Consider the following 21995-nt stretch of genomic DNA (forward strand, 5'->3'; position numbering starts at 1 on the left):
TACGGAAACCCTATGTAGAACTAATCACAAGTTTAAACTCTGAAACCAAGTGTTGGTGTTCCAGTCCATTCTACTGCTTGAACACTCGATCACAAATTAACTTAAACCGTGCGCTACGGAGTTTGAACATACATCTTCAGAATAAAACCGAGAAACGACAAAATACATATATAACGAGTATCAAACACAATAAGCCGAATTCACTATCTCTAAACCAACAGAACATAAACAAACCGTTACAAAATCATACTCTCAATTCCTTATTCTCGAACTTCTTTATTCTTTTATATATCTTGTGTATAACAGTCCAAGTTACAAACCCATTCAAAAAGCCTATTAAAGAGTTGAACGCAGGTACTAAAGATTTAAAAATATTTACATTTTATTGAATTGACTTGACTATGCTAGCTAGATTCAACATATTATAATACATAAAAGAACATTCTTACCACCAACACTTTTTGACAAAATCAAACCCCCTAAGTGTTACAGTAAAATTATTACCGAGTTGACTTGTATAAGCTTTTAAACAAATTAGTCAATTAATTAACAAAAATTCTAACCAAACATGCTTTTTTGACGAAATCAAACGTCCCTAAAGGCTATAGTAATAGAAAAATTTGTATATTATTTACAGTTCAATTCCATGATCTCAGCAAAAAAATCCAAAAACAAATGTGTATACACAATCTCTTAAATAGTTTTATAGGGATTTGGGATTGAATGACTCATGTAAATGTTAATCTGGTGAAATCTCCATTATTTAGGAGAAGAGTTGTAGGAATTTTTTTTACTTTTCATATAGTAGTATTAATTTAATTTGTGCGTTTAATTTAGTTTGCCGAGTTGATGATGATTATGAACTGTGAAATCTAGATTAACTGAAGTGATTATTTAAAGATCGGACCGGGTCCTCTACCAAAAAAAAAAGATCGGACCGGGTCGGTATTGCAAACATGTGGTCTTTTTGGTTTGCGTTTCGTGAAAACCCGAAATAAATGTTGAGCTGTTTGTTGAACATATAAATCCGTTAAACCCCGGCAAAAAAAACAGGAAACTGATTGGTATGTGTATCTTTAAAACCCGAGTTTGTAGTATTTTAACATTTAGATTTCGATATTTCAAATTTTGTTTACTTTTTTAAATGATAAACTCATATCTTTTTCATATTCTTCAATATTTGTTATGCATTTCCAAACGGTTTAATTTTGGGAATACCAAGTTTAATTTCTAATCATTTGGTGAAATTAGGTCACCAGAAACTAAGTCATCATAATGATTATACTAGTGACACGTGCGGGGTTAATTTTAAAAGTTGAATTTGTTATCATGTTTGCATTATATTACATATGTTTATAAATGTATTTTTTTAATAATGTTATTAAATTTATATTCAGAATTCGTATTAGTTAAGAAAATTACATAAAAAAACAAATATAGTAACAGAAAGGTGGTATGACTATTTCGGGACAGAAAACTCATTTCGTCCACATATGAAATGTTTTTCCATCTCATAATCGTAGTTTTAATATCCATTTGAAATTATATATTTTATTCCAACAAATAAAAGAAATACGTAAAAGATATGGTTGGGCAAAAAACCCGTACCTTAATACCCAATTCAAAACCCGACACGAAATAACCGGTTCGAGTATACCTAAAAAATTCTATTGGATTTTATATTGTTAAACCCATGGGTTTGGGTTCGGGTTTGGGTAATATCCATTATTCAAACGGATACTCATAAAACCCAAAAATATAGAATTATCTACAATATTAATAATATTAGCACTGATATAATTCAATTATCCAAAATTATAATTATAATTTTAAATATATTAATTAGTTTTATATATAAATACCTAAAATAATTAAAATATCCAAAAAATATTTGTTACATATGTCAAAATTTAGTTTAAATTATTTAAATTTAACTAATTTTAAGAACTTTTTTGGTATGGGTTCTAAAAATTGTAATCCAAACCAACACGAACCCGGTAGTATCCAAACCAAACTCAAACCGAAACTCTAAAATCACCCAATGGATTCTATTTTCCTAAACCGGTTTATCTGAACCCGAACGGTTAATAACCAAACCTGAACAGATTATACATATACCCTGGCCTAGTAAGAGAGATATTGTGATTTGAACTTATGAGAATTGCCCAAAATATCATTACCTTTTATAATTCAAACATATATTAGTTTTAACCAAGTCGCCTTGGTCCAGTGGTAAAGGGAGAAAAGTCTCGCCACCTGGGTTCGAGTAGCATTGGCCACGGGGGTTCGAATTTTAACATGGTTTCCCTCGGCTCCAGGAGATTAGTCTTTGGACCTAAGAAGCCTTTAGGATCACTCCTGAGTTATCAAAAAAAAAAAAAACATATATTAGTTTAGTTTTCGATTTGTTTTTAGTTCGTGTTAGACAAAAAGAATAATTAGATTTGTTTTTGTTATAAATAAAACATTAAAAAGAAAAAAATATAGTAACGAAAATGTGGTTATATGTCTATTTTGAGACAAAATAATTTAAAACACTTTCGAATACTTTCTTCAGTTTGTTTTGTATGCGCGTAAACCATTCAAAGTGAGACATGCATGCTGTCTTCACTCTATTGTTTTATCTGTTGTGTTTCCCCCTCAGATGATGTACGAATGAATTCGGAATTTCACCGACTTGACCACAAAACCACCTACATTTTTATCGTGCAAGTGTGGATGATGTTACAACTGCCGGATATCTTCAATTTTATATTAAAGACATTGAAGCTGCAACAAGTAACTTTTTGGCGAGTAACAAGATTGGTCAAGGGGTTTCAGCGAAGTTTACAAGACATTTGTTCCTCAACTACTTAAGTAATTGTTTCTGTGTTATGTTTGAAGATATTGAGATAGTGAGATGATTCGTTAGTGATACTCCCAAATTGGAGGATCACTGAACCGGACTAGAAATGATAGAAACTCGCCAAGGTGCAAGGTGCAACGAGGAAGATTTAATGGATTGAGGGGTCACACAGCAGTTGCGGAAGGCTGCTGATATTCCCAACTCCAATTGCTGTTAGATATGACACATTAGTCCAGCAAGAGGAAACTGTTGCTTGGATATTACACACCAAGAAACAAGAAAATGTTCTAGACAAAGAACAAAGAAATAGACTCATAAAATGAAAAGGAAATTGATTGATTATATTCAAATGAGATTACATGAGTTTATATAGAGATAAGAAACTTGGTAACAAAGCAAGTATTGATTATTCTTGAAACTAAAACATAATAAAGATAGATAGTTGAATGAAGATCCAACTCTTGAAGTTTGCCTTTTCAAGGTGTCCTTCTCAAGGTGAGTTGAACTCTATATTCGTCACCCCTCTTTGACCACAAAATAAAATGATTATTTTGGGCTTTCTTGGACTTGAATTAGGCTCAAAATGGACTGGACTTGGTAGACAACATCCCCAATAGAATTTTCTATGCTCTGCTTGCCCATAATCTCTTGAATTAGCCCAATAAGTGCATCCTTGAACTTCTCTCTCTTTCACTACTTGGTCCAATTTTGCTGATGAGAAACAACATGGGCTGTACCATTTCTTCACTTTTGGCTTAGTAGAAACAACACCTGGTTGCCATACATAATTCTGGGCTGTTAAACCAGTTGGACTTGAACAACTAGATTAACCTCCTTTGGCAAATGGAATGTATCGCAAATGGTTGTTTGGCTGGAAGAATTGATCTTCAACTTTTTTTGTGTTGAACAAGGCTTAAAAATCTTCTTGGATGGTCTCATGATCATATCATACCCCTCCTCTTGAAAAAATTTCATCCTCAAAACTGTAAGGCCATGGGTTGGAGAGTGTTGAAGTGATTCTGGTGGCTTCTCTTTGAAAAAATATATGAGTCCATATTGCATACCATGAAGCAGAAATGCACTCCTTTCCGTGAAACCTTTCTTTTTTCCTTCAAGATCCAACACTTGCTCCGTCTTACTTGACCAGAAGTGTACCGTTGACTTTTCTCTCTTTGTTGGTGCATTAGGTGAATCATCCATATTGCCAAGTTTGTTTATGATCTTGCCTTCCTTCGCAGCTTCCTCACTCTGATCTTTTCTGATCTCTTTCTGCTTTGGTTCCTCGGCTTCCGTTTTCTCACTCGGTGAATTTGTTATTTTCAACATATTATCCTGAACTAGCAACTCCTTATGCTTCTTTGGTGATGGTAACGAAACAAAAGCAGCTTCCTCTTCCTTTGAAACAAGAGACATCCTTTCTCATTGGTAACTTGGCATGACAGTAGACGCTCCATCAGTTGGTCTAGAAGTTCTCCTTAGAATATGATTTGAACCACGATGGTGATAATGGGGAACAAATCGTTTCCTCAAAATATACCTCATTTCTGCCCAAGTTTCAATGGGGTATTCTCCATTTTTCTTCCTGCTTACCACCAACTGATCCCACCAAGTAATAGCATAATCACAAAATCCAGTGGCTGCAACTCATACCTTCTTCATCTCACAGTAGTTTTGACAACTGAAAACCGACTCAATCTTTTTCTCCCACTCTAGATATGCGTCTGGGTCGTTCTTTCCTTGAAAGGTAGGAATCTTCAACTTCAAAATACCTAGGTTATCATCCACTCTTCCTCTTGCTTCTCTAGTACTTCTTGGTCTCAAGTGGCTCCCTCTTGAGGATTGACTACTGTAATAATCATCAGCCCTTGCTACTTTAGGTTGATCTCTTTCTCTTCTATGATGCAACATTTGTGGTCGTCTCGGTTGTGCCTCTACTTCAACTTCATCCAACCTCTTGTAGATGACATTCATCTCAACCCTCCACGACCTCCGAATCTCTCCCATAAGTGCTTGAAATTGTAGATTTGGAATCCCAAGCACTCCGTCTTCGATGAACCCACAATCTCGACAATAATTATACATTTTTTTTTGCGTTCTTTTTTCTCTTTTTTTTTTTTGTTTTCCTCTTTTTTTTTGTTTTTTTTATTTTCTTTTTGTTTCCTTTTTTTTTTGAAAGAAAATGAATAGATAGAAGATGAAAGAAAGAAAAAGATAGAAGATGAAAAAAAAAATAGATAGATGAGAAGATGAACAGACAAATACCGGTTAAGTGACTTTGATACCACTTGATATGCCCAAATTCGAGGATCACTCAGTCGGACTAGAAAGGATAGAAACTCGCCAAGGTGCAAGGTGCAACGAGGGAGATTTAATAGATTGAGGGGTCGCACAACAGTTGCGGAAGGCTGCTGATATTCCCAACTCCAACCGCTGCTAGAAATGATACATTAGTCCAGCAAGAGGAGGCTGTTGCTTGGATATTACAAACCAAGAAACAAGAAAATGTTCTAGATAAAGAACAAAGAGATAGACACATAAAATGAAAAGGAAATTGATTGATTATTCTCAAATGAGATTACATGAGTTTATATAAGGATAAAAAACTTGGTAACAAAGCCAAGTGTTGATTATTCTTGAAACTAAAACATAATAAAGATAGATAGTTGAATGAAGACCCAACTCTTAAAGTTTGCCTTTCCAAGGTGTCCTTCCCAAGGTGAGTTGAACTCTATTTTCGTCACCCCTCTTTGACCACAAATAAATTGATTATTTTGGGTTTTCTTGGACTTGAATTAGGATCAAAATGGACTGGATTTGGTAGAAAACATCCCCAATAGAATTTCCTATGCTCTCCTTGCCCATAATCTCTTGAATTAGCCCAATAAGTGCATCCTTGAACTTCTCTCTCTTTCACTCCTTGGTCCAATTTTGCTGATGAGAAACAACATGGGCTGTACCATTTCTTCACTTTTGGCTTAGTAGAAACAACACATGGTTGCCATACATAATTCTGGAAGCTCTTAAAACAGTTGGACCTAAAACTCTTCAAGTGAACAACTAGATTAACCTCCTTTGGCAAATGGAATGTATCGCAAATGGTTGTTAGGCTGGAAGAATTGATCTTCAACTTTGTTCGTGTTGAAAAAAGCTCACGAATCTTCTTGGATGGTCTCATGATCATATCAGTTAGATTTAGTTGTAATATGCAGAAGACATTCTCAAATGAAACTGAAGTTGCAGTCAAAAGTCTATCAATAACTTCAGATCAAGGTGAAGTACTGGAGTTCAAGAACGAGGTGCTTCTTGTATCAAAGCTTCAGCATAGGAATCCCGTTAGGCTTCTCGGGTTCTCTCTGCAAGGAGAAGAAAAGATTGAGTTTGTTGCCAACAAGAGTCTCGATTATTTCCTCTTTGGTGATAATCAATAATACTAGAGCATATACTAGCCGATCAGGGTTTTCTGAGGAAGATGTTTTAATGACAGCCTCAGCATATACCCGTATTAGTTGCAAGATGAAAATATCGGATTGGCTGTCGAAGGAAAAAGCGAACTGAGTCTCGTTGTTCAGTTCCCAGAAACTTCAAAATGTAACATAGCCATTTAAACTTCACTAGTGGTGTAAGCCATGGAGTGGCGTATAGTCTTCTGTTTCTTTATCTTCAAAGAAATACATTCCAGCCTAGTTCACAGGTGCGATACCACAAGTTAATAGCAGAACACGGAACCCAAGCCGGTTTTGTTCCGATGAACTGAGTTTAAATGGAGAGGTTTGGGACAAGAGATAAATCATAGCTTATATTTTTGAAACCTGTCTTCACTCCTTAATTATTAAATTCTTTTAATTCATTTTTCTCAAATTACATATATTATTTTTCATATTTACTAAATTAAATGATATTTTTATACTAAAAAATATACTGACATTTATATATGTAATGTCCTTTTTGTAATTATATAAAGATATCATTTATCAATATTTTATATAATTACCATAACATTATAATTTCTCAAATAAGCAAGAATTAAATATTTATTTTATAATTTTGGAAAAAAAGAAATTTCCAATAATTAAAGATTTAAATATTAATAACATAATTTTGGAACATTATAATGTGATGGTTATTAAATTCTTTACTAATCTCAAGCTATAAAAATATTATAATATTATATTTATTATTTGTTGACAAAAAAATCATAATATTTTTTCCACAGTTTTTGTGCCAAAATATCAAATCAATTTATTCTAAAATAATTTAAAGATATAAAACAATACAATATTTTATTTTTCTTTAATAGTAATCATTAACATAATTTATTGCATATTAATTCTTTCAAATGTAACTCCCATGAAGTTTGAAAAAATTGAAAAACAAATCTTTCATCATATGAATACACTTTAATGTATTAACTGCAATACAATTTGTGTTTTACAAAAAAATCAAAGACAAAACCTATAGTATATTTTGAAATGTAACCATAAGTCCCATGATGTTTGACAAAAAAAAAACTGTTAAACCTCTCATACTAATATTTAACTTTTTTCTTCATATGACATTTGTAGGTTTTGAAATAAATAAGTTGAGTCAAAATTTTGGAGCATATATAGAAGTGAACATGTGAAATGTGGTTATTCATTAGAAAAATTTAGATGAAGAAAGTCTTAGGCACATAACACATTCTCACTTGTAAATGTTGGTAAATGTTGTTTCAAATGCCTATTTTGTATATCAATACTGTCTCGCCCTTTATGGAGGTGTCTGGTTTTAGAAGATATTGATGTTTTATAGATTATGATAAAAGCAGACAAACTAACACATAATATCCATGCTCAGCCGCACTTTATTTTATACGTAATCAATGTTCTTTTTCCCAATGTAAAAAATGTTTATACAAACTAAATATTTTAAAGTAACCTTTCATATTACACAAAAAAATTCAGTTTAGTGCTTAACTAATCAATAGTCATTCATTTTAAGTGAATGAGAATACTTATTTAAAAATAAAACAAATAAAAAACATAAGATAATTTATCGAAACACAAAATATAAAATTTTCAATATTTTATTAAATTTAAAATATGTTAAAATTATTATAAAGTTATCTCTTGCATCGCGCGTGTCTACTTCTAGTAAAAGAATATACTCGTGAAATGTTAATGCCTGTGGCGTTGTGCTGTGGAGTAAGTTAGAAGTTTCTTATAGAAGAGAGATATATATTAAGGCCTAATGTTGTAATTAGTGACTGCTAAACCCTATTACTGATCCCTGTATATATATTGTAACACTGTCATATGTATAAAACAAGCTTTCCTTACATGGTATCAGAGCAGTAACAGCCTAGACCTTAAATATTTTTTTCTCCTCTCCGTCGCTTCTCTTCCTTCTTTCTCTCTTTTGCTCCCTCGCTCTCTAGTTCACCATGGCGGCTTCTCCATCAGATGTTATCAATCCTGCTTCCGCATCCCAGCTTCATAACATCAATATGTCCAACATTACCAAGCTCATTGCTTCAAATTACTTAATGTGCAACCTTCAAGTTCGTGCCTTGCTTGCTGGCTATGGTCTTGCGGGGTATCTTGATGGAACCACGGTTGCACCAGACGCTATTGTACACCAGGGTGAGACCACTATTCCAAATCCAGAGTATAACCTTTTGAAAAGGCAAGATCAACTCATTGTTGCTAGCCTTCTCGGTGCGATCTCGATCGAGATCCAACCCATGCTCTCCAAGGCTTCCACGTCGGCAGAGATCTCGAGCCTTCTTTCCTCTACGTATGCTAAGCCAACGTGGCGACACATCAAACAACTTCAGGAACAGATCAAGAAATGGCGAAAAGGTTCCCACATTGTTGATGAATACATTCAGGGTTTGGTTGTTCATTTTGATCAACTTGTTACCCTTGGCAAGTCGTATGAACATGAAGAACAGATCGAGTACCTGCTCGGTGGTCTTCTGGAGGATTATAAGCCTCTTATTGATCAGATCGAGGGACGTGATACTCCTCCCTCCATGCCCGCCATTCATGAAAAACTCATCAATTATGAGCTGAAGCTTCAGGCACAATTATGGGTCCATTCAGAGTGGTTGAGCGGGTGGGACCGGTAGCATATAGGCTGGAGTTTTCTGAGGTTATGCGTACGTTCCACAAGTTTTCCATGTGTCTATGTTGCAGAAGTGTGTCCGGGAAGATGACCAGTTGCTGGCTAAGATTCCTGAGGATCTTCAGCCTAATATGACTTTGGAGGCGAGACCAGTGAGGGTTCTTGAGAGGAGGATCAAGGAACTTCAGAGGAAAAAGATTCCTTTGATGAGAGTCCTTTGGGACTGTGATGGTGTTGAGGAGCAGACTTGGGAGTCAGAGGCGAGGATGAAGGCAAGGTTCAAGAAGAGGTTTGAGAAGCAGGTCGCAACTTGAACTTGTCTAGCCTGGTCCCAGGTGTAGTCCGTGGCTAGAGCGGGAATGGAGTATTCTAGCCCATCTTTCTTGTTTACTTGGTCGCTTAGGGGTGGTTGGTTGTGCGACTAAGCAACAAGATGAGGTGGTGTTCGGAGTACGAAATTTCCGTGAGGTGTGGTTAAAGGGGGAAAGTTTCCTAAAATAGGTGTTTCTAAAAGAGGAAAGTTTCCAAAAGTAGAAAGTTCTAAAATGGAAAGTTTTATGTGAGTTAGAATTGTCCATTTTCGTGATTATGAGCCTTGGTAGGGCTTGTGTGGCCTTCGTGGCGGAATTTTGAGTCATTGTGCCATGTGAGACGGTCTTTTGACACATTTTGTGGCCTTTGTGGCGAGCTGTTCAGCCAATTGTGTGGCCTTTGTGGTGGGCTGTTTAGCCATTTGTGTGGCCTTTGTGGCGGGATGTTTAGCCAATGTGCCTATTTAGGCGGTCGTTTGAGATGTGTGGTCTTCGTGACGGTCCTTCGAGACCTGTGGCCTGTTAAGGCGATCCTTTGGGATGAGTGGTCTTCGTGACGGTCCTAAAGGATGGATGGTCTTCGTGATGGTCCTTCGAGACAAGTGGTCTTTGTGACGGTCCTTTGGGACAAGTGGTATTTGTGACAGTCCTGTTGAGGACATTTGTTTGGCCTTGGTGGCGGTCCTGTTTAGGACATTTGTTTGGCCTTGGTGGCGGTCATGTTTAGGACATTTGTTTGGCCTTGGTGGCGGTCTAGTTTAGGACATTTGTTTGGCCTTTGTGGCGACCCGTGTGGCATGTATAATGAGGGGATATGTGGTTGGTAGGACATTGTGTTGTTTTATGCGAGCCACGGGAAGGGTTCATGGCTAGGGATAGGACTCAGACGTGTTCAGAATTATTTGCTCGGGCGCGCTGTAGGGTGGTAACCCGAGAGACAAATATTGGACTTCCCTATATATTTTTGGCATGCGGGCTTAGGCCCGATGAGGAGCTAACATTATGGCATGCAGGCTTAGGGACTGATGAGGGGCCAATAAAACTCAAGCTTAAGGCCTATGAGTAATGGAAAGTCCAAAAGTCGAGAGCAAATAATGCTTGGAACGTGAGTCTATCGCCTAGAGGTGACCTTCGTAGATCGGTCGGAGGAGTGCAGGCCGTGGAGATGGTTGCACGGGAGCCCTTGGCTGATGGTTGTTCGAGATTGAGGACGAATCTATGTTGGTGAGGGAGAATTGTAACATCCGCGAACCAAAATCCCGGTTTAGGGGATGCATCCGTCGATGCACTATGTGCATCCGTCGATGCAACATGTGCATTCGTTGATGCATAGCTGGTTTTCTTGGACGAGTTTTAATTTAAGCGTTGCATTTTGGGTTAGGGAAAAACCCTTAACTCGAGCTTTTGCCTCATTAGTCATTTTTGGCCGCTATTGAGAGAAAAGAAAGGGAGAAAAAGTGTTTGTGGGTGTTCTTGAGGATTTTGGGAGTTTGAGGCTGTTCCTGTAAAGATTTGTAGCTGGGATCTTTGTAGGAGCTTCCTAGGAGCATTATTTTGCTTGTTTGAGGTTCAGAATCATCTTGGTAAAGGTAAGTGCAGGACCATGGCTTCTCTAAGCATGAGATTTCTCTGATCTGCTTGTTTATGTGTTTTATGGCTTGTTAGAACGTTGTTTAAGGCTTTGGGAAACTTTCTTGTGGCTAGGGATCGAGTTTGATGGTTGTAAGAACGGAGATCCAGCGAGAAGCTTCGGGGAAAACGATGTTCGGCACGTGTGTCGGTCGATGCATTTTGTGCGTTGGTCGATGCATTGCGAGGACGGTGCGTTTGACCAAGGCGCGTCAGTCGATGCCATGTGGAGGTGTCGGTCGACGCAATTAGGGATTTCATGCAATGTCGAGCATGCGTCGGTCAATACAGTGGGTTGGTCGATACAGGATAGTCTTGCATTGATCGATACAAGCTCATGTCGGTCGATGCATGTTTGGTGTCGGTCGATGCAGTCCCTGGTTTGTTTAGTGATTGTTGTTTGATGGTTAGAATGTCTCAATTGCTTGTGTGTATAGCCCAGTAGATGGGATGATTACCTCACTGAGTGTTTATCAAATACTCATGCATCTCAATTTGTGTTTGTGGTGGAGGTAAAGGCAAATTGTGATCGTGGAATCAAGGCAATGAAATGAAGAGGAGGATGTTCTAGGGACTCGATTGGTTGTTGTCTGGCATTGCTAGGTTGCTAGAGTTGGGTCATTAGAACATTGTTAGGTTGCTGGTTGTATGTTTCCTGCTGTTTGGTTATTGGATATTTGCTATACTTATATTGGTTAATTAATTATTGGATATTATTGGTTTAATGTTATGGTTTATGTTATCCACTATTGTGTGAATATGGTTAAGTGGCTAGTGGGTATGGGACCACTAGTTGTAAAATATTTTGATCAAACGTCAATTAAAACCCAATGTGTACTCCACCACGATCTAGTGGTATCGTTGTAACACTTCAGGATCGAATCCACATAGACCAAGCAATTGCACTATGAAATTATCAAGATCAAATATAGCTAAGTCAAAAGAAGTTTGTGTTTGAAAGTCACTAACAAAGCAGTAAATAAAAAAAGTTTTTTAAATCAAAAGAGATAACATTGGGTGCAGGGAATCATTAGGGATTATGATCACGAATTTAGATGATTAGATAGGGATGCATTAAACACAATTCTTGAACTCAAATCACGTTTGTAAAGTTATCCTACTTCCGCAGCGATAACTATCTAAGCAATGAATTTACTAAATCCTAAACTTCCGTTTGAATCCAGCAAATCAAGCAAGCATTAATAGGTTCAGGTTTGATTAGTTCACAAGGTGCCTCAACTTCAACTTCTGTTGGCTAAGGTCCACTTTGATCAACTATGTTCTTTTCCAGTAACTCAACAACACTTTTGGTGCCACGATGAATTAAACCTAAGATCTTAATCTTGGTGATCAATCTAGCTTAAGCATTAAGAACAACAATAGATGAAGAATAATAAGATCAATCCCAAATCTAACAAACCTAGCATCAATTAATCATAGAAACCCTTCTGAAACCCTAAACCCAATTAAGAAACTAGTCAGACATGGAAAAACAGAAACAGCAAATTAAAGATGAAGAAAGCATAATTGAATTGCAAAAGAATAGAAAATAGGGTTTAGAAATCTTCTCCAAAGTGTCAAGAAGGATTAGAGATCCTAAAAGTCGGTTTAAAACGAAAAAGGAAAACTTGACTCGGGTACGGGACTGGTCGATCCCAAATGCGGATCAGCCGATCCTAGATGCTTTATCTGTGTTTTCTTCATCTGCTTGCTATTTCGATCAGTCTTCACCAAATTGGCTTCAGATGCTTGTCTTCATTCCCAAAACACTCAGTTTCATCCAAAGTAACCTAGAACCTGTACAAAATCACAAAAGACTAAAAATACTCTAAAAGCACACGTTGACCGGATAAAAGACTCAAAACAAACCTAAAAACTATGGTTAAAACCTATAAAATACAGACGCATCGTATTTATTATTATTATTACTATTATTATTATTATTATTTATTATTTATTAAAAAAAAAGGTCGGGTTGTTTCAATTTGGCAACCATGTTTTTGCTTTTTAATTACTGTAATAGTATTCATGTTGCGGCTGAGTTATAATTTGTTCGACGGTTGATTTAATTGGGCTGATTTACATGTTTGTTTGGTGGCTGACTTGCCACATCGAACGCATCATCCATGTCAGCATTCCATGTCATCATTTTCTCCGGAAATACGAAACGTCTTTCCTTCCACATTGTTCTTGTGATAACTCAGCCCCAAAGCATTATAACTCAGCCATCATATGAATCGACGAGACCTTTTTTTTTCGCGTAAATACAATAACTCAGCCGTCAAGTCATATAAATGAGCCGTTTGCTTTCAGATTATTTCTTGTGATAACTCAGCCTCAAAGCATTATAACTCAGTCGTCATATGAATCAACGAGACCTTTCGTTTTTCCGTAAATGCTATAACTCAGCCGTCACATACGGAACTTGAAAACGAGGGCAGCTTAGACGGAAACGAACACGACAACGACGACGAAGAGAGTGAAAGAGGATATCGAGCAAGGATGGCAAGAGATGACGACGAGAAAGTAGAGAAAGACAGAGTATCGCCGGCGGAATTAGGGTTCGGCGACGAGAGAGAGAGTTATTTTTTCTCGAGTTGTGAACAGTAACCCTTTCAGTTTCCCTCTCTTTTGATATAAACAAGAAAAATAAATTGTCGATTCTGGAAAAAAACTGTCTAGTGACGTGGATTATGGAAAATGATGTGTATTTTAATTTGATGATGTGTATTTTTTATTTTTTTAATCAAAATCGAAAAAAAAATAAACCCAAAGGGTAAATTTTAATTACACCCAAAACACTAAACATATAAGTAATTTAAAAAAAAAAATATCAGGATTAAACAAATTTTTGAAGTATATCTGAGTAATTCTTTCTTTTGTTTAACCCTAATAATATTGGACATATCAAATCAAACTGGTTCAATTAGAAATCTATAATATAAAACTGTTCTATAGTATATTTTTATAATGTAAATTTAATACTTTTAGTTATAACTTATATATATGTGACATATGTCCAGAGAAACTATTTTTCTGCATTTGCGGCTGCTATTGAATCCAAATTTTAGATATTGTTAACTCCAAAATTTTAATTTGTTTGATTTTGTAGAGACGATAGTAACATAACACGGATTTTTCAGACCATTTCACATTCAACTTGCTTAATTTTTCCCAACCATCTCTTTCAAACTGTTCTTGTCACGTTTGGGTGTATGGAAAATTCAACGAAACTGTCAATAAAATTTCATATTTTCTTCAAAGAGGATATACACGGTATTTGATGCTTAGCTTCTAGCTTCTAACCTTGAGAGAATGGAGCTGATCAACACTTTACTTTTACAAATTTTCTTGTTTTGCCTCATAACCTTAGATTCTGTTTCTGCACAAACGTGTTTCAATGGATACTTTAAGCCCAATAGTACTTTTGACATAAACCGTCGTCTAATTCTCTCTACTCTTGCTTCTAAGGTCACAGCTCACAACGGCTTCTACAGCACCTCCATCAGCCAAAATCCTAATCAACTCTTGATTATTGGCATGTGTATCCCTGGAACTAAACCAGAGACTTGTTCAGATTGCATCAAAGGTTCAACAGACGGCTTGTTACGAAGTTGTCCTAACCAAACAGTTGGTTATGTGTGGCCAGATTGTTGTATGGTACGTTATTCCAACATTTCCTTCTCTGGATCGCTCATTATGGAACCGTCTCAACCAGTGTCTGATCCCGCACCTATCGGTGTTGATTTGAAATTGTTTGATAGAATCTGGGAAGAGTTAATGTCTCGTACGATAACTGCAGCTTCGAGCACTCATAAATCATCATCATTTAAGCATATGTACTATGCAGCTGAGGTTGCTTCATTGACAACTTTCCAAACCATATACGCGATGGTACAATGTACACCAGACGTTTCTTCAGGGGATTGTGAGTTTTGTCTGAAGAAAACTGTTGTTGATTATAAGAAATGTTGTCGTGGTAACAAGGGTGGTGCTTTTGTAAGACCATTTTGCTTTATCCGGTGGGATTTGTATCCTTTTGCTGGAGCTTTTGAAAATGTTACATCGCCACCGCCTTCGTCACCATCTATTAAAGAAAGTATATCATCATATCACCTATGATTATTCAATCACTCTAGTATATATTAATTATATTATTCTGTGTAATCTTTTCAATTATGTTAAATGATTATATGTTGTACCCTTTCCACTCAATAATACAATACTATCCATTTACATGGTATTAGATCATGTTTTGTGTTTTGATCTAACGATCAAACTCATTTTATTAAAATTCATTTTTCGAAGTAAATTAAATTTGAAAAATAAAAGATTGATGAAGCTTTGGATTCAATTTAGAAACTTCAATAATAATCTGAATTTTCTGCATTTGTTGTGATTCAAATTTTAAAATAAACATGTATTACTTAATTAATAAAGCAACAACTATGTGTTCAGTGTCCTATATTGGTTAAATAATATCAAATTAAATCAAAATCTAAATATAAGATTATCTTAATAAACATCAAAATATAAAAATATATACATGTTTAATACGATTTTCTAATTGAACCGTTTAATTATACTCCCTCTGTTCCAATATATAAGATCTTTTAGTTTTTTTTGTTTGTTATTTTTTATAAGATGTTTTTAAGTTTCTATTTACTTTTTATATTCATTTAATACCTTTAATTATTTAAATTTTGTAGTATTTTTTTCAATTTGTTGATCTTTGTTAAATAATACAATATTTCTTGTTTTTAATCTTTGTGTTTTTTAGCCAAAAACTCTTATATTTTGGAACAAAGGGAGTACTTTGACATAATGAATTAAAATTTTTGAAAGTTTAAAATAATATTAGAGATAATTTGACACTTTATAGATAGGGCTGGGCATTCGGGTAACCCGTTCGGGTTCGGGTATTACCCATTCGGGTTCGGGTAAACGGGTTTAGAAAAATAGAACTCATTGGGTATTTTTAGATATATGGGTTCGGTTCGGTTTGGGTACTATCGGGTTCGGGTCGGTTTGGGTTACAAATTTTAGAACCCGATTAGTACCCGAACTACCGGGTACCCGAAATAAATGCAATTAAATTTAAATTAATTTAGTTAAATTTTGACTTACATAACAAAATATTTTAGATATTTTGATTATTTTTGATATTTAGGTATAAAACTAAATAAAATATTCAAAATTATAATCATAATTTTGGGATAATTGCATTATATTAATGATAAATATTATAAATATGTTTATATGTTCGGATTTAATGGGTACCCAAACGGGTACCAAATATTACCTGACCCTAACCCGAACCCACGGATATTAGAAAATAGAACCCAATAGGGTTTTATAGGCAAACCCGTACCCAACCCGAACCTGCTTTTTTGGGTCGGGTTCTGGGTTGGGTATTCGGGTACGGTTTTTATGCCCAGGCCTATTTATAGAGAAGAGAACTGTGCGATTTAAGGTTGCTTTTCGCTATATTTGAAATCAATTTGAGGTTATTTTGTATGAACTGAAAACTAAGTAAACGTATGCTTAGGGTTCAAAAGTTTGTTTGTTTACCATTGATGCCAAACTTAATATTGTTTACTCTGCTAACGAGTCTAAGTCTTTTCCTCTGTTTTTTTTTTTTGGTTTTTGTCTTGTTTTGTATTTTCAAACGATACGTCGTTTCACAATCTGATTTTGCTTACTTTTCCTCAACCATCTCTTTCAAGTTCTTGATGAGATCCATTGAGAGTGTATGGGTCCATCATTCAGAGTAAAGTCTGTCTTTGGCGTCTTTTAGGATTTGGAAAATTCAATACACACGGTATTTCATTGAACATGAAAAATTCAATGGACTTGAAAATTCGAAATTTTGAAAGAAAAAAAGGCATTCTTAATTATTGATTTAACTTAATATAACTTCTTAACTTTTGAAAGCTTAATTTAACTTCTTGANAAAAAAAAAAAAAAAAAAAAAAAAAGACATTCTTGATTCTATCATCTGATCTTGAAAGAATGAAGCTCAAGACTCTATTTTTACCAATATTCTTGTTTTTCCTCATAAACTTAGACACCCTTTCTGCACAAACTTGCTTCAATGGATACTTTGAACCCAATAGTACTTTTGACCTAAACCGTCGTCGAGTTCTCTCAAATATTGCTTCTAATGTCACAACTCACAACGGCTTCTATAACACCTCCATCGGCCAGAATCCTAACCAACTCTTCATCATTGGCATGTGTATCCCTGGAACTGAGCCAGAGGCTTGTTCAAAATGTATCAAAGGCTCATCAGACGGCTTGTTACGAAGCTGTCCTAACCAAACAGTTGGTTATGTATGGCCAGATTGTTGTATGGTACGTTATTCCAACATTTCCTTCTCTGGATCAGGATCACTCATTATGGAACCCTCTAAATCGGTGTCCAATCCTGCACCTATCGATGTTGATTTGACACTATTTGATAGAGTCTGGGAAGAGTTAATGTCCCGTACGATAACAGCAGCTTCTTCGATCACTCATGAATCATCATCATTTGGGCATAAGTACTATGCATCTGACGTTGCTTCATTGACAACTTTCCAAACCATATACGCAATGGTGCAATGTACGCCAGACGTTTCTTCAGGGGATTGTGAGTATTGTCTGAAGAAAACTGTTGTTGATTACAAGAAATGTTGTCGCGGTAATAAGGGTGGTGCTTTTGTAAGACCATTTTGCTTTATCCGGTGGGATTTGTATCCTTTTGCTGGTGCTTTTGAAAATGTTACATTGTCACCGCCGGTTTTACCTCAGCCACCGGTAAGCGGTCGCACAAATACAACTGGAAAAGGTAATATCGCCTTTGTACTATAATAATTCTTAGTAAAGAATCTATTGAAAACTGAAACTAAGTCACATGTTTGCAATGATTGTTGATGGTTTCAGACAAAAAGAAAAATTCGACGGGGATTATTGTGGCAGTTACTATCTCTACGGTTGTAATCTTGGTACTGCTTCTTGTGGGATTTGCAGTTTGCAGGAGAAAAAAATCATACCAAACAGTTGAAGTTCAAGGTTGGTTACTCTTCCTTTTTTTTAGCTACAAATTGTGGAAGAAAATTTGATGATTTCACTTTCTTTATGCAGCTGGTGACCAGATCACCAGCACACACTCAATGCAATTCAGTTTTAAGACAATTCAAGATGCAACTGATAACTTTGTGGAAAGTAATATGATCGGACAAGGTGGATTTGGTAAAGTTTACAAGGTAATAAGTTTTTACTTTTTATTCAAAAAAATAAGTTTTTATTTTCTCTGGTTTGCAACTACTCTGTATGAAGTTGAACAAATACATTGTTAAAGTAAAGCGGATATGATGTTTGATTCATCTTAATTGTTTTAGGGAACACTTTTGGATGGAACTGAAGTAGCGGTAAAGAGACTGTCAAAAACATCAGGACAAGGCGCACAAGAGTTCAAGAACGAGGCTGTTCTTGTAACGAAGCTTCAGCATAGGAATCTGGTTAGGCTTCTTGGATTTTGTTTGGAAGGAGACGAAAAGATTCTCGTCTACGAGTTTGTACCAAACAAAAGCCTCGACTATTTCTTGTTCGGTATGATATGAGCTAAATTGATATTTGCAAGTTTCGAGTAGTCTTTCTGTAGCTAATGATTTCTATCTATGCAATTTATAGATCTTGAAAAGCAAGGAAAACTAGACTGGACAAGACGGTACAACATTATTGGAGGCATTGCTCGGGGAATTCTATATCTTCATCAAGATTCACGGCTTACAATCATACACCGTGATCTCAAAGCGAGTAACATTCTCTTAGATGCCGATATGAATCCCAAAATCGCAGATTTTGGTATGGCAAGGATATTTGGAGTTGATCAGAGTCAAGCCAGCACAAGAAGAATCGTTGGAACTTAGTAAAATCTCTATCAAAAAATAACTAGAAAAAAAAACTGTTGAATAATTCAAGTAGGCTAGCTAAAGAGTGTTTCTTTATTTTGCAGTGGTTACATGTCACCAGAGTATGCAATGCACGGTTATTTCTCCATGAAATCTGATGTCTATAGCTTTGGAATATTGATCCTGGAGATTATAAGTGGCAAAATGATCCGCAGCTTCTGCCACATTGATGATTCTGGTGGCAATTTGGTCACACATGTGAGTATAATCTTTTCAGCCACATGAGTGTATATAAATAAGCCAAAATATATTATTTGAATTTATCACTTGTTTTAGGCTTGGAGGCTTTGGAGAAACGGGTCACATTTAGAACTGGTGGATCCAGCCATAGGAGAAAGCTATAATTGTATTGAGGCTACTAGATGCATCCATATGGCACTTTTATGTGTTCAAGAAGATCCCGCTGATCGACCAACGTTGCCAGGAATAATCATGATGCTCACTAGTAACACAGCCACTTTACTTGTGCCTCGAGCACCCGGCTTTTGCCTCTCAAACAGGAGTGAACAAACCACAAGCATGTCTACTCCCGGTTCTATCAATGATGTATCCATCACAGATTTAGAGCCTCGTTAACCAATGGTTTTCAAAAATAATATGTACTGGAACTGTAATGAAAATATCAACATCTTCTCTTGCTTTATTAGTTCTCTATTTTATGACTAAATGAACTAAATGACTCTAACGAAACCAAATGACTCTATTAAAAGAAAGCAACTAATAGTGGAAATAAATTTTTTAACGAATATATATTCATTTTTGGGTTTTAACAATCTACATCTTCACTATGCTCATTAACTTCTTCTGAAACCTGCACAGATCTACGCAGTCTAAAGAGCAAATGTATAGATCTGTGGTTCCAAGCATCTTCAAGAAGATTGGGAACATGCAACGCAACTCACACACCATACAAAATGGACGAGATAGGCTATTACTGAGCACTACCTCATATGATATGTCGTAATAGTTTATGGTGCTTCTTGGCATGAGCCCTGAAAAGTCTCCCAGCACGCACTTCGTATGCAAACTAGCTTGGTGATCTTTACATGTGTAGAACCATGTTTTTGGGTTCGTTTCTTTCTCTCAAATGTCACACCAGTATTTGCCACTTGCCTTTTCGCCATAGCATAGTGAGAGAGGATGATCTTCTACTCTATGCTTTACCAGAAGTGGTAAAGTGGCGCAATCGAAGCCTAAGACAAATCCGCAACCATTTTCAAAGCACGTAAGAACTATAAATGCCCAACTGTTGCAACCATTGCATAGTTTTTTTTCCACAGGTGGAATGTAATGTAAAGGATGATGGGGATGGCTTGGATGGACAAAAGGCTCTGAAATTGAACCACACAGAACATCTAACTTCATATCTCCACACTGGTACATCCATACATGTAACCATTGGACATTCTGTTACAAGCTTCACACCAAAAGAATTTGGCCTTTCTTGTAAATAAAGTAAGACGTTCATTATGCAGCACATGCCATTTCTTTTTAGGAGATTCAGCGCAGGTTTGGTGAAGGGTGAAATCACAATCGATACAACCATAGAAGGCTTGCAGACAAATGGGATGGGTGCAAGCTCTGCACTGCTTGCTTTCCTCGCAGAGAAGACCATTAACGTGAAATCTTAGGTAATGCTCTTTGTGGCTGAAATGTTGTATTGTGTTGTCATCTATTACCATATATGGCTCTATATCTTCTGTCTCTTCAGGAACTCCTTCGAGTTCTTTCCCGTTTCACACGTCCTTTCTGGTAGCACATTTCGAATGAACGACATATTGAGGACACCTATGACAAGAGTACCCGCCCCAAGTCCAATCCACCTTCTGACGACAAACTCCACATACAGAGTTCACAACACCAAGAACAGAAGTGCGAGAAACACGGAGATCATGCCGATTGATGTTTATGAGGCGTATAAGGGAACGACAATCTTGGTGGACCATGAAACCACATTGAAAACATATGTAAGGGCTTCGATCTCCCTTCAGCCCGCAAGCATTACATGTAAAAGAGTCTAGTCTTGGGAGAAGAGTGAGTTGGTGAGCATGAACTTTCAAATCCATAATAGATTGCAGTGGTGGGTTAAAAACACATCTGATATCCAAGCTGAAGTTACAAGAAGAACAATGATAAAACAATCTATCATTAATCTATCTTGCGCAAAGACGACATTTACCATCCGAGTAGTCTGGTGGTTGACCTATGTGTAGCTTAAGAGGGTGTAAGTGGTGGTAAGTGTGGTTTACCTCTGAGGGGTGTTTTGCCTCCGACGGATTCCATACGCAATCCACAGGGAATGCTAGATCACATTCATGGCATTTGTAAGGAAACATCACAGTTGAACTTGGTCCGCTTCTTGAATAGGGTGAGCTTGTGGCGATGCGTGCCCGAAATATCAATAACCTCTGGTGGTGGGTACTTGGCACAGTATAGATCTACATCGAAGTCACAGATCTCACAACGATAGAATAGATTCACGATGCTCCTGTAACATACATTACATAAATGGTGTGGTTTACTTTGAAGCTTAAGAGTGTGAAGAGCGTGAGATGGATGTACAATATATTTAGAGGACTCGTCAACACATTTCCTGTGAACAAAGAAGTCGCAGCTTTGGCAGTATTAGCCACCACTGTTAAATCCAAAGCGTCCACAGCAATCACCTTTCCGCAGATCATTCAAAGGCATCATAATATGCTCGTGGATCAACGATAGTGACATTCCCTCAGATTCCATGTTCAAGAATGAAGAAGAAAAAGTTGAATCTAAGATTTGGAAAAGTTATAAAGTAATACTCCTTCCAAGTCTCTTTCTCCTCCAGTCAGGCAGCATAACTGATCTTTTTATCTTTATGATTAAAGCGATCTATCCGAAAAATATATCCCCTATATATTAATAGGGAAAATGTTTTTAGAAGTTTAGTTCACTTCGATGAACTTGTACCGTATCAGCCCAATATAGATGTACGCTTTCATTGCAATGTCTGCATTAACATTCATGTACTATAACTATACCATTAGTATCTTAGCAAAAAAAAAAACTATACCATTAGTAAGAATATGACATAGACTCGTATCATCTAAAGAAAAAACAATGAAAACAAATTTCTAAACCATATAGGAACTGATTGTCAAAAAAAAAAAAAAAAAA

The 21995-nt window shown here is 36.2% G+C and overlaps 3 protein-coding genes and 1 pseudogene across 3 annotated transcripts; 3 read left to right on the forward strand and 1 right to left on the reverse strand.

Moving 5' to 3' along the window:
• On the forward strand, positions 8265-9597 carry LOC104709656. Its single transcript, XM_010426229.1, has 2 exons — positions 8265-8915; positions 9550-9597. Exons 1-2 carry the CDS (start codon positions 8265-8267, stop codon positions 9595-9597), a joined length of 699 nt encoding a protein of 232 aa, XP_010424531.1.
• Positions 14146-15119, forward strand: LOC104707447 (putative cysteine-rich receptor-like protein kinase 34). Its single transcript, XM_019228534.1, has one exon. The coding sequence runs from the start codon at positions 14203-14205 to the stop codon at positions 15007-15009; it is 807 nt and encodes a 268-aa protein (XP_019084079.1). The 5' UTR covers positions 14146-14202; the 3' UTR covers positions 15010-15119.
• On the forward strand, positions 16858-19526 carry LOC104707448 (putative cysteine-rich receptor-like protein kinase 35). The gene is made up of 7 exons (XM_010423800.1): positions 16858-17716; positions 17812-17940; positions 18013-18134; positions 18270-18480; positions 18562-18799; positions 18887-19040; positions 19119-19526. The coding sequence occupies exons 1-7, from the start codon at positions 16900-16902 to the stop codon at positions 19416-19418; spliced, it is 1971 nt and encodes a 656-aa protein (XP_010422102.1). The 5' UTR covers positions 16858-16899; the 3' UTR covers positions 19419-19526.
• Positions 20893-21581, reverse strand: LOC109125866 (annotated as a pseudogene).

The sequence above is a fragment of the Camelina sativa genome, chromosome 8, assembly GCF_000633955.1.
Source record: "Camelina sativa cultivar DH55 chromosome 8, Cs, whole genome shotgun sequence".
Classification (NCBI taxonomy): domain Eukaryota; kingdom Viridiplantae; phylum Streptophyta; class Magnoliopsida; order Brassicales; family Brassicaceae; genus Camelina; species Camelina sativa.

Bases quoted from the DNA above. Each gene is read 5' to 3' on its own strand.
- LOC104709656 (XM_010426229.1), top strand. From the start codon at position 8,265: ATGGCGGCTTCTCCATCAGATGTTATCAATCCTGCTTCCGCATCCCAG. The intron at 8,916-9,549 runs GTCCATTCAGAG...GAGCCTTGGTAG, and splicing joins AGCTTCAGGCACAATTATGG to GGCTTGTGTGGCCTTCGTGG.
- LOC104707448 (XM_010423800.1), top strand. From the start codon at position 16,900: ATGAAGCTCAAGACTCTATTTTTACCAATATTCTTGTTTTTCCTCATA. The intron at 17,717-17,811 runs GTAATATCGCCT...TGATGGTTTCAG, and splicing joins CACAAATACAACTGGAAAAG to ACAAAAAGAAAAATTCGACG. The intron at 18,800-18,886 runs GTAAAATCTCTA...TTTATTTTGCAG, and splicing joins AGAAGAATCGTTGGAACTTA to TGGTTACATGTCACCAGAGT.
- LOC104707447 (XM_019228534.1), top strand. From the start codon at position 14,203: ATGGAGCTGATCAACACTTTACTTTTACAAATTTTCTTGTTTTGCCTC.